The sequence below is a fragment of the Aptenodytes patagonicus genome, chromosome 7 (genome assembly GCF_965638725.1).
Source record: "Aptenodytes patagonicus chromosome 7, bAptPat1.pri.cur, whole genome shotgun sequence".
NCBI classification, from domain to species: domain Eukaryota; kingdom Metazoa; phylum Chordata; class Aves; order Sphenisciformes; family Spheniscidae; genus Aptenodytes; species Aptenodytes patagonicus.
This window is the reverse complement of record NC_134955.1, coordinates 47,003,532-47,016,432: the sequence shown is the minus strand read 5'-3', so window position 1 is coordinate 47,016,432 and position 12,901 is coordinate 47,003,532. Positions and strand designations below refer to the sequence as shown.

Genomic DNA, 12,901 nt, shown 5'->3' with positions numbered 1-12,901 from the left:
TTCATTACTTAAGTAAAAGTCTGGACAATATGTTATCTGTTTTACTTAGTTTGTTGGAGGTAGTACTTTTTTCTTCTGTAGGAGTCCTCTACTAAATCTGAAGTTACAAGTCAGTGGAAGAAGTCTGTATGTTGGAATCAGACATCAAAAAACCTCATAGCCTAAGAGTCTCTCAATGGCTTAAACGTGTACATCCTAAAACCTCAAGTGATCTGTTCTCACTTGTTCTAATTGAGAAAATATGTTTATGCACTGAATTATTACCAGTTACACAGCTTTATTTTGTGAATTTACTCAAGAGTTAGCAGAAAATCCTGATGTTTGAATACAATTTGAGTGGAAATTATATCCAAAGCAGCTGCATTCTTTACTCACCACAGAGCCACCCGAGTGTTTTGTGGTTACTCCTAACACACTAATTCAGTGAGCATTAGGCATACAAGGCACTCCCTGGAACAGATTTGGTTCGATACCAACCTTGCTTTGACAGATCAAGTTACCAGATGTCAGTTCTGACAAGGTAATGTAAGTGAACATCCTCTGCTAACGAGTAGGAGCTTGGAGGCCTGTGTGCACAGCAGCCTCTGAAAGCAAAATTTAAACTACCCTTGTTCTAACACTAAAGAAATTCTAGGGGGGCAAAGGAAAGGGGAGGCTGTTCTTGTAAAACAAGGATTAGCATGAAACCACTATGCTAAGAACAGCATCTTCTACATCTAAAGAGGTGAAAATTATTTAAATTAGGACATACTTCTTATCACTGAGCATACAGAGTCCCATACTACAAATAGGTAGCAGCCCCTCAGTATACCAAACAAATGGTAAAATACATATTTCATACTGTTCTGTATTAAAAAATTATCTCTAAAGAAGCATCATAAAAATAGGGAGAAATGGGAAAAGGCATTACAAAACACTAGAATCAAAGACAAGCCAAAGAAAAAGCAAACTGTCGGTTAAATTCCACTTCATTTCAACACTTCTTTTTACTTTTATGCACATGATTACTGGACTGCATATATAATGTAGTAATACTGTTGTCTATCTGACTATTTGAACAAACTACCATTACTGGATGTGCAACTGCAAACAGACTATGTAAGTTACAGAACAGAGCCTTTGAAACAGCCTGCTGTCTTGACTATGACAGCAGCCAGCAGGAGATACTTTAGAAGAAGAGAACAGAAACCAAAAGAGCTACCAAAAGAAGGATCAAGAAAGAATTGGTCACCTTATTATAACAGATTATGAACTCGCCCAGCTGGTGCGCCAGGACACGACGACGATCATTTAGTCCTAAACGACGGCTGGGGAGCAGCATCCTCAAGGACTGCTGAAGATTGCTGGCAGCTCGCTTCAGAAAGCGTACGACAAGCTCCTGCGAGCAAGAGAGATGGTGTTAACAATGGACCAGCTGCAAGATGTGGGGAGAAGAGAACAGAGGTACTACAGCAGCTGACTGGCAAGAACTAAACACACTGTCCTGAGAAAATGAGCTGACAACTGGCAGGCAAAAGCATTCTGCAATGTGCATTTTTAATATAGCCCTACAAATCCAAGGTGAGGGGAGAAGAACGATGGTGTGCCTTGCCTGAGGTGGGTCAGAATTGGGAACACTTGAGGAGAGTTTGTCTGAAAAGCATGGCAGATGAAGAAAACAAAAAAACAAGCAGCAAAAAGCAGCAACACCACAGAATAACCTGTAAAGTCCAATACCTTAGGAGAACATTTCCAAAAAAACAACCTGCAATGTGTTAAAGGCAGCCTGTGATGAAGCCTACTGACATAAAATCCTCTCAGCACTATCACAGGGAAGGGGATCTTGGTCAGATATCTCCACTACAGTGATGTAGCCCCATTTCATCACTTTTCATATTTGTATACTATTGCCACAGCCTCTCCACAGCAACAGATGACTACATCTACAGCCATGTAATTCCAATCCCCCACCATGTCTGTTTGACCTCTGGTGGGGGAAACATATGGCAACGCAGATCCTAAGGCGAGATGCATCCTGTGGGTGTTTTGAACCCTTTCTGTCTCCCCTCTGGATATGCTTTTGGTTAGGAGCTCTGCTAATGCATAAATGAGCAGTCTCACAGCCAAACTATTGGATTTCACAGCTCGCCTCTCACTGCCATTACTCCAGGCTGGTTTGATCTGTTATTTTAAACATTATTTTTCACAGTACAGCAGACAAAGTGACTCTCAAAAAGCCAGTTTTAATTTCCACTTGGAAAGAGCAGGGGTAACATTTTCCACTGAGTCAACTGATTATTCTTGACACACAATTTTATCTCTGAACTGCACTGGCTGTTTCCCTGCAACATGCATTCAGCAAGAATACATTTGGATTTGCAGAAAGCTCAAGAGCCTACTGTACAAAGCTCTTTTAGGAAGGTTTGTGAGGGGTTCTGGGCTTGCTGCACTCTTTAAAATGTATATACATCAAATATAGGGCCTTAAAATACTGCCTAGAAAAATTCATCACATGGTTTCAAAAAAAAAAAAAAAAAAACACACAACACCTATGCTAGAAAGCAACTTTCTCTCCTCAGTGGCTTTTACTTTTTTTTTTCCTCTATCTAGAATGCAAGGAAGATTCCTAAGCACAGATGCCTGCAAAGAGTAAAACAGTACATCGGAGCCAAAGCTTAACTAGGTACCTGTTCTATCTGAGTAATGTATGCTTTGTTTAACGCAGCAGAAACTGGATACTGCCAAGTAATCTTAAAGAATCTTAGAGAGAAGAATTCAAAAGCAGGTAAGCTCAGAGATCAGTGAAGGAGAACCAGTGAAAGATCTGAGCAGCCTGAATGTCAACCAGACTCAGGCCATTAAGAGCTGTCTACTCTACCGCTGCTCAGATATCAGTCAGCTGTCCTACCTTGTCTGTATATTAAAAATACAGCACTTGCAGCTGGACAAAGATAGACAACCATAATCTCAGTTGGACTTCAGTTCTTCCAAGGATAGGAATTGACCTCAGAACTCTCAAGGCAGATTTCAGCTTGGCTTCTCAGTCTGGCCAACACAAAGCTTCTTACCATTTGCTCATCCTCTTTGGCAGCCCAGGCAGGATTCTGGATCTGGTCACCAGCCTCCTTCATCAGTCGCAACTGAACGTGCTGTAGATAGGCAGAGAAAGCCCTGCGAGCTTGCACTTTGCTGTGAAACAAGAGGATCAGTCAGCTATCTTCAGAGTAGTAATGGGAACAGTTACAGCACTCAGGCACAGCTTATGGACCAAAGTACAGTCGGCAAGGACCTCCTAGGTGCACAAATGTTGAAGCTCAAGGGAAGGAGGACCCCTTCACCCCACCAATATTTTAAAGGAGACCTTCAGTTCACCAAGATGGGGGAGGTATTGCAGGAGATAGAGAGTGTCTGCTGTCTTTTTTAAGTTCTAAGATCATCTCTAAAAACGGAATGCTCTTGCCTTTTCACAGCCTTAGCTACTCTCTTCCAAAAGCCAATAACATGAACATCAGCAAAACTGTGTATTTTTAAACCAAATTCAAGGCTCTCTTGGGCCTCTGTCTTCTCAAGCATTTTGAACACCACCACAACAGACCATAAAATAAATAAAGGGGTTGGTACTGGTGCCAGAGCTATAACAAAAGCCCTGCAAATCCCATTGGAAATGAAAGAATTAAATCTGTGAAAGTGAGCTCTTCCCCTGCTGGCCCAAGGACACAAGCCAAATTTCATTGAGCAAGGCACCACTGAAGAATGAAAGAACATCAGCAAAATCAGCTGCACAGCTGGCTGAACATGTTATGAAGCTGTGAGCATGAACCGAGGAGAGGACTGGGGTAGGACTGGGAGGGACACATTGCTTCTCATTCCGTCACAATGGTAGTCACTTTAGCATATGCATCTGTTGTGAGAGAAATTGCTGAAAGCTTTGCCTAATTCTGTTCATTGCCATCTTGGCCTAAACCCTCTTCTCCAACATTCTGCTCTCTCAGTCTCCACTCTTCCTCAGTTTTCCACATAGTCGCTACAAGCTGTCCCTTGAATTGCCAAGCATGATTTCTCCTTTCCTTTTCATAAGGATGTAGAAGCAGATGGGCTTTAGTGTCAGTGACAGATTCCCCTTTTATCACAGGCAATGTCCTAATCTTTTCTATAAAATTATCAAATTTCATCTTAAAACAAACTAGAGTTTTTAACCCATTACTTTTCTGGAATATTATTCCAGAACTTACTGTTCTAATAATTAGGAACCTTCTTTTACTACCCAGCCTAGCTTCATTCATGAGCAGTTTATATTTGCTTTTTCTTTCTCCAACATTGTCCTGTATCTTAAATAAGTCCATCCCTGATGGGTCTTCTACCTTGAATGTATTTATTAACAGCAATTACCTCCTTTCATAGTTTTCATTTTGTTAGTGTGAACTATCCACATCTTTCAGTGTCTTATAGAATCATAGAATCATTGAGGTTGGAAAAGACCTCTAAGATCATCGAGTCCAACTGTCGACCCAACACCACCATGCCCACTAAACCATGTCCCTAAGCGCCTCATCTACTCGTCTTTTAAATACCTCCAGGGATGGGGACTCCACCACTTCCCTGGGCAGCCTGTTCCAATGTTGAACCACTCTTTCAGTAAAGAAATTTTTCCTCACATCCAATCTAAACCTCCCCTGGCGCAACTTGAGGCCATTTCCTCTCATCCCATCGCTAGTTACTTGGGAGAAGAGACCGACACCCACCTCGCTACAACCTCCTTTCAGGTAGTTGTAGAGAGCGATGAGGTCTCCCCCTCAGCCTCCTTTTCTCCAGGCTAAACAACCCCAGTTCCCTCAGCCGCTCCTCAGAAGACTTGTGTCTTCTAACAGAGCTCCCACACTGGTAACATATGAGACTAGCAGCTCATATCTACCTGTTCCAGTCACAATTTACCTTCCATGAACATGGGTGATAGCAACTGTATACAATATTCCACATGAGGTCTCAGAAGTATCTCTGGTGATAAACCCTAGACCACATTTGGTGTTTTCATGCATGTATGAGCTAGAGCTTCACAAACCTGCTGTGATCAACAAGCATGCAAGATGTTTTTCCTTATAATTAATTTCCAGTTGATGAACACCCAGCTGATAGAATTTCTGCTGTAAATTATTAGTACTTAAAAGCATGCCGTTGCACTTTGTGCTACTGAATTTCACCCTAGTTATATTATTCCTATCCTCAAGGTCATCCAGTTCTTCCCGTATTTATTCCACTACTTTTCTCTCCTGGTAATAACTCCCAAATCTTTTCCATCAGCAAATTTCATTAGCACATTTCTACATTTTGTGTCATTCTTGAATTGATTATTAAAATCAGCCTCATACTGATTCCTGAGGAACCTCACCATTTTTTGTCTACTTGTTCTCTGCTTCTTAGGAATATTGTCAGATACTTATATGGTCCTCATGACTCCACGTACATGAGTCCCTGAAATTCCATTAAAAACTCAGTCCAGAAATTTAGTCTTCCTGTTTTCTATGTCTGTAAATTTCATGAACACTTCATCACAGTGTTACATAGAAATCATACAACATAGTAGCACTTATAGAGATCAATGCATCAATTTAGATAAGAATTGAAGTTGAAATAAAATACATTAGAAGTATCCATGTGTCTGCTTAATCATTAGCTTTCGATGCTTCTGGAAGACCATGCCAGGCCCAAAGTGGGACTAAGCAAATGATGAGTTCACAAGAGTCTCAAACTAACATCCTCTGTGGATAGCAGTACCGGTACTGCAGTAACTAAAACATTATAAAAATACCTGGTTACAATTCCTGTCTTCCAGTGAACTCCAGAATGCACAACAGGCCTTGTAACACCTCTGAGCTCTGTATGCTGCTAGTCACTACACCTACCTTCTCTTCCCACATGTGTGGAACATCAGCAGAACACTCTGAACCCTGACTAAGAACTCTATACATCAGGCCACCGTATACCAGAAAAGGCTCTCCCCTGAGGGCGTTCTAGGGCTGCCAGGTTTGTTTTAGGTGTAACTCAAACATCTCATGACCAGGAGTTCAAGATTTGTGCTGGTAGGAATTAAGGACCTCCCGTTATCAACATCAGCACAGTAACACAATTCTTTGCCTGCACCTGATAATTCTATAATTACAAAATGGGAAACTGAAGAAGGTCCTTGTATAACACCACCTCTCCTCTGGTGTGTGGAATATTGAAACCTGAGGCCTTAAACGCAGGAACAAGTAACTCCCTTTTCTTTTTACTTCCCTGGGAATGGCACAGTTGGGGGAACATGTTTCATTCAATTGTCACCTCTTCACCAGTAACACCCAATGTGTGGAAGGCAGAGAAATTGCCTCATCAGGCCGACTAAAGGAGTGAAAGAAGTCCTACCACTTACAAAAACTGACTGGAACAGGCCTGGTTTCTTTTGGATGAAAATTTCATTACTTCAGCTCCTCTGCCTGTTGACCCCACAAGCAAAGCTTTCATCAATGACACATCAGATGGTGCCAAGCCCAGCACAATCCTGGAACATGAGGTCAGCACAAGCCTTACACACTTCTGTGGGGAATCCCAACAGTACTGGGTGCTGAGCAAGATTCTGCCAGGAACACCAGACAGAGCTTACGTTCTTGGCCGGAGTCAGTTCTATATATAGGTAGATGACAGCATTGCTATGTTTGTCCTCAAAACAGGTTTCAGAAATCTTCCCTGTTATGATAGCAAATGTCCTTGCCACAAGGCGACATTAGAATAATCCCCAAATCCATTTGGTAATTCATAAAATCATCTCAGAAACTAAACTAAGAAAGCCATGACAAACAACAATTATTTTTTCTACCTTTGGACATTTTTCACAGAAAACATAATGCTGCTTCTTATCTAGAAGATGTAAAATCCTCCTATGCAGATATATATGATTGCTCTTTCTTTTTGCCCTTCCTGTCCATCTGCAAATAGACAGTTTTACTACCCACATTTAAGGGGAGGATCATGCTTCTAAACATCTAGTAGGACCCTGGTTGGTGTTATTCTATACAATCTCCTCCAGCACCTCTCTTTTTTTCAAGCAACAGAGCCATGCATCAGAACATACTCTGCTTCACACTGTCATACTCAACAGCAGGCAATGAGATGTTTCAGTAACTTGTCACTCTCAAATGACCTCCTATCTTGCTCTCAGGGGGTGATGACCTTGAGCAGAGATTATTACTAGAGGTAAAAATTTTAATCACCAAAAATAAAAGCACAAAAATGAAAAAAACTAATTTTATGGAGAGGCAGCACTGAGGTATTCCTACCCAACCTTTTTTGGATAGTTTAACATATGTTTATACCCACTTCTTTGGAAATGCAAAGAATGAAAAGATGAATTTTAGAATTCAATAGCAGGCATCCTGCATTAAGACAGAGAGGCATTTTAGAAGCCTGAGTTGACCAAAGAACAGCTTACATTACCAGATTAAAGAATAGCAATGGAAACTATGGCTTATGCTTTATACTAATGCATAACTGACTAACAGGTCAGGCATTTAGGTAAACTGTCAGTCTTTGCAACTATCTCCCTTCTGTGCCAACTAGTTGTTAAGGCAGCCCACAGTTAGACAAAAATCCAGGCCCCTTTCTCTAGGGTCCTCTTATCACCTCACACATGTTCATAATGTGACACTAAGTGTACATCCTCCATATTTTAACCAATATTAGCTGCTAGTCAAAACTCAAGGCAATACGCAGAAATCTCTCACCTCAGGTTTCCATGATTTTGAAGAACCTGCAGCAAGTTAAACCGAGATTCTGAGTCTGTTTTTTGAAGAAACGGCTCTCCTCCATCTCCAGTTTTCTTGTCAAGTTTTTTTGGCAACATCTCCTTACAAGTATTTTTCACCAAGTCAGAGAGCTTTGGCTTGCTTTTCACCTGGGTGTCCGAAAGAGAGCCAACAGTTCTATCTAGCTCTTCATCTTCATCTGCATCTGCTTCCTCCTCACCTTCTGTGTCTGACTTGAGGGACAGCTTTGTTGGTTCTGATGTCCCTGTAGTAGAGGAGAAATCACCTATGCTGGTTAAGAAAAAAAGAAGTGGGGAAGACCGTCCTGCTATTTATACCCTTTGGTTTACTTCTAAACTCTTTTCTGCTAGAAGGACAGACTACCACCATTTTAGAATAGCATCTTAAGTATTGCTGCCCTTTATTATTCTTTCTGTCTTTCTGCTTGTGTATCAAACAGTTAAGAAGACCTTTTTCCCAATAGCAGAGAAGACAGACCAAGATTCTTGTCTTAACTTTACAAATTAAAAAAAAAAAACAACACAAAAGCATTTTCCTATATTTTTATCCTGATTCTTACATATATTCTGACATATATATACACTCATACTTGATGTATGCACTTATTTTTGTATTTTTGTGTGTCAGAAAAAACAAAGCTATGAAATCTAAACTTCCACATGTACCAATAAAGACCACATACCTTAACATAGCACCAAAAATCATTTTATAAGATACAATCTCTCTCATTGCAGTCAGTATCACATAGCTACTAGAAAGAGTTTAGAAAATGGCTTCAGGAACAGCCACTTGTGAGGATCGTTCACCTCTGCATCCTTTTAAGTTTTTCCCACATCAGCTTGGATAAGAAGGATTTCTCTCTTTCCAACAGCTTAGAGTCACTGCTGTGTAGGAGAACCAGCCTGGAAGGTGTAAGTTTTCATCTTTCTCTGAAAAGCTGGAGGACTATAGAGGCGCACATACTGTTGAATTCTTGTACCCAAAATGCAACTGCAAGCTCAACTTCAGGAAAATATTGATTACCTTTAGTCATATACATGGGGATGTGGAATGGTGGGAATGAAATTCTAGGAACTAAGAAGGCAGGAAGCACAGAAGAGGAATGAAGTGAAAACTATTAACACTTGAAATGAAAACTATTAACTTCAACCTGTGAATCCCTTTAGGGACTACAAAGGCTAGAACAACCCCATTCACACAGATTTCAAATGAAAAAGTCCTTGCTTGCTTGTTTTTGACTAGCTGCTCATTTAAGACTCTAGCCATGCATACCTGATGATCTTGTCCGTGCTGCTCTAGCCTTGCCATGACATCGCCGGCGCTTCCGTAACTCCAGTGAAACAAGCTTTCTCTCATAAAAGAGAGCATGAGAGTCTACAGCTTCCAGCCTCATATCCAGCCTTCCATTAAGACCTGCTCTGGGAAGCATAATAGAGACATCCTCAATCTCCCTTTATACTTCTCTCCCTGATGATAGAAGAGACTTAGTAGATTAAATTTCTTCAAGATACAGTTTTCCTGACACAGGGAAGAAATATTTATGATTTAAAGCCTGCAAATGTTTGAAGGGAGTCTTGCAAGTGCTTTACAAAACATTATCTCTCAAAGCCCCAAAATGCACTTATCTAGTGTCATGCTTTCATGACTGAGCAGCACCTGTCCGTCATGCAGCAGCTCAAGGCACAATTAATAGAGAAAATTGAATTGCAAGAGTACAAAACAATGGAGGGGAGTGGGAAGAGAGCACATGGACCCAAGTCCAGTCTTCTGAACTTTTTATGTAGACATCTTGTTCTTCACCGTTTGGTCAGAGATAAGAATTTTAACATAATCTAAGTGAAAAATGACAACCTTTCTACAAGTTCTGCCTAAACCAAGGGAGAAGCCGCCCTGCCAGATTCCTTAAGGGAGACAAACATAACTTTCTGGCAGTGCACAAAGACCCAGCAAAGTGCTCTTTATGGTAAAATGTGGGAACATCCACAGAAATTTCCTGTTGCTCCATTTATCTTTTAGATCTAGTAAAAGTGAATATATGGGTATATGAAGTCCAAAACCCTCATGCATTACAGGATCTCTTGAGAGAGCTCAGTGATGGCGCTTATCAATATGGTAGGCTTCCTGCTTTGGCATTCCTAAGAGGAGCAATTTTAAGGTCCAATCCAACAAAACTTAAGATCTCCACATGCTAGGATACTCTTTGCTCACTGTATTTACTTTTCTAAAATCAGTTTGATGGATTTCAGGTAGAAAAGGTGTTGACCCAGGACTTGGAAGATGAAGCTGTGGAAATCTAAATTTAGAATAAATCCTACAAATTATTTAATTAAGAAGCCATTTACCGGGATCTCCCAGTGATGAAGTCTCCTTTCATCTTGCCCCTACAAAGGGAAAAACGGCAAAAATTACCTTCCATTCTGGATCATCGACTGGATTAAAAAGCCTCTGAAGTCTTTCATATGTACAATGAAAAGGCCAAGTTTACAGAATTCTTTGTGAGTTCTATCTTAAAGGAGGAAAAAAAAGGCTCCAAAAGAGGGAAGCTGAGCAGCTCTTCTACAATTGATGCTTTTCATCTGTCTGGCTTAAATTGGAGAAGGTGTCATTTGGAGCTACCCTCTAGACACATCCCTGAAAGTACACAGCAAAAAAAAAAAAAAAAAAAATTGTACAGTGCTGATGCAGGAAGAGCTTCTGTAAATATTCTCTCCTCAGTCAGCAACCTTATCCTTACTCTGTAGTTACTTTATTGTGGATCTCAAATTTGGATAAGTAAAACCGTTGAGGAGAAAGGGTGTTAAACATACAGTGAAAGATATTGCATACAACTCTCCATGGAAGTTCAGCTAGCGGCATGAACTGTCATTTCCACCCAAGCACAACCGAGAGAAAGAGGCATCAAATCATGCTTGCACAGGTCAAGAGATAGGGATACTAAACCTTTGGAGTAAATCTCAGTACTTACTTTACATGAGGACAAGCTCTAACGTGACTATAAATTTGAAACAAAAGGTAAGCAAAGACAACCTATAATCCCTTCACAGAGAAACCTAGATGCTTGAAGGTTTTTCATGTCTATAGTCATCTTTTTACTCCAATGACTCCCATGCCTTTTGTGTATTGTCCTTTTTGCCCTTGGATTCAGAAGTGCAACACGTAACGATGTGAGAAACCTCCACAGTCACTAGCACACTAAAGAAGAGGCGCAACTATTACCACCCCTGTAAATCAGACCGGTGTTTATAACATTGGATAAGCAAGGAATCAATCCTTTTCAAGCTGTTTGTACCCTTTGCCTCCCTCCCAAATAGAAAAACTTTCTACCTGTCCTGAAACAGACGTGTAGCCAGCATGTAGTTCATTGATGTCTTGTGTTCTAAAAAAGATCTAGAAAAACAAAATACAGGATGTATCAAGATAGAGCTCAACACAATGAAAGGCAGCATAATACAGAAATAAATGATCTATAAAAAACATCCCAGAAGTGGACTGAGACAATATGCTGTACCATAACAGAAAAGAGGAAAGAAAGAGAGCTATCACTTCTCAGCTGAAGTTCCTGGTGGGGCAAGAGACACAGAGAAACATTACAGACTGGAAAAAAAAATCAGAAAAGCATAATATAGTATCACTCACAGGATGAGTCCTATATTGTGTTTATGGCCTAATGACAGACTACACAGTATGTGCAGTTCTAGGATTTAAAAGCAGATAGCAGGAATGGATTATCTGAAGTGAAGATATTTTTATTCTGACAGAAAAGCAACGTCAGAAACAATGCTTGAAAGCCTTCCATGAGGTGCAGTTAGGCAAAGCAGCAGCAGTTAAAAACAAGGAATCGGAAAAAAGCATCCTCAACACTAAAATAAACTCTACCAAAACCTTTAATATATGTCTTTCTGATTGCTAAGCTGGTTGATATACATATAGCTAACACAGTGTGCTGATTTTGGCTGGGATAGAATTAATTTTCTTTTCATAGCTAGTATGGGGCTATGTTTTAGATTTGTGCTGAAAACAGTGTTCATAATACAGAGATGTTTTCGTTATTGCTGAGCAGTGCTCACACAGTCAAGGACTTTTCAGCTTCCCATGCTCTGCCAGGTGCACAAGAAGCTGGGAGGGGCCACAGCCAGGACAGCTGACCCAAACTGACCAAAGGGATATTCCATACCATATAACATCATGCTCAGTATATAAACTGGGGGGAGTTGGCCAGGAGCAGTGATCGCTGCTCAGAGACTGGCTGGGTGTCGGTTGGCAGGTGGTGAGTGGTTGCATCACTTATTTTTCCTGGGTTTTGTTCCTCTCTGTCTTGTTGTTTTCCTTTTCACTACAATTTATTATTATTTTATTTTATGTCAATTATTAAACTGTCGTTATCTCAACCCACAAGTTTTCTTACTTTTCCGATTCTCTCCCCCACCCCACCAGGGAGGAATGAGTGAGTGGCTGTATGGTGCTTGGTTGCCAACTGGGGTTAAACCATGACAGTCTTTTTTTGGCACCCAGTGTGAGGCTCGAAGGGTTTGAGATAACGACAGGTTCAACTGGAATGTGCTAGATCGAATTTATAGCTGTTATTGCTGTTTAGCTATTAACTGACAGGTTCCTGTGCTTGCCATGGGGCTTGCTTGCCTTACTGTGTATTAGAGTCTAGTGCTTGTTAGTGGCTGCTTTTTGCTTTTGCTGCTTGCTGTACTGCCATACTGCTGTACTGCTTATCATCTTACTCTGCTGGGCCTGGGAACATTTTGATAACAGCAGTGGCGATGCGCCTGGGCTAGCAGATGGCCAGGGCATCGCTGCTGTTTCTGTGCTGCTGTACTGGACAGGCTGGAACTCCAGTGTGAACTCGAGTCGAAGGGACTGTGACCTGTGGATACGTCCATGCGGGAACAGGACCCCCCAAAGCATCTGTGGCCGTGGATAAGTCCACGCCAGAGCAGGTACATCTCGAAGCGTCTGGGGCCATGGTTATGTCTGTGCCGCAGCAGGTATACCTCTGAAGGGATTGTGGCCCAAGGATAAGTCCACGTCGGAAAAGGTACACCTCAAAGCATCTGTGGCTGTGGATAAGTCCATGCTGCAGCAGGTACACCTTAAAGCATCAGTGGCTGTGCATG

General features: G+C 41.1%; 1 protein-coding gene across 6 annotated transcripts in view; it reads right to left on the bottom strand.

The window, feature by feature from the left end:
* The window catches only part of TTLL5 (tubulin tyrosine ligase like 5), a 142,892-nt gene that overhangs the window by 82,846 nt on the left and 47,145 nt on the right, over positions 1-12,901 (bottom strand). For all 6 annotated transcript variants that reach the window (XM_076345132.1, XM_076345134.1, XM_076345137.1 and 3 more), the window contains 6 exons: positions 11,100-11,162; positions 10,118-10,156; positions 9,048-9,193; positions 7,734-8,019; positions 3,048-3,168; positions 1,232-1,378 (listed from right to left, as the gene is read on the bottom strand). In XM_076345132.1, the coding sequence (XP_076201247.1) occupies positions 1,232-1,378; positions 3,048-3,168; positions 7,734-8,019; positions 9,048-9,193; positions 10,118-10,156; positions 11,100-11,162 (802 nt within the window). The remainder of the gene's footprint in view (positions 1-1,231; positions 1,379-3,047; positions 3,169-7,733; positions 8,020-9,047; positions 9,194-10,117; positions 10,157-11,099; positions 11,163-12,901) is intronic.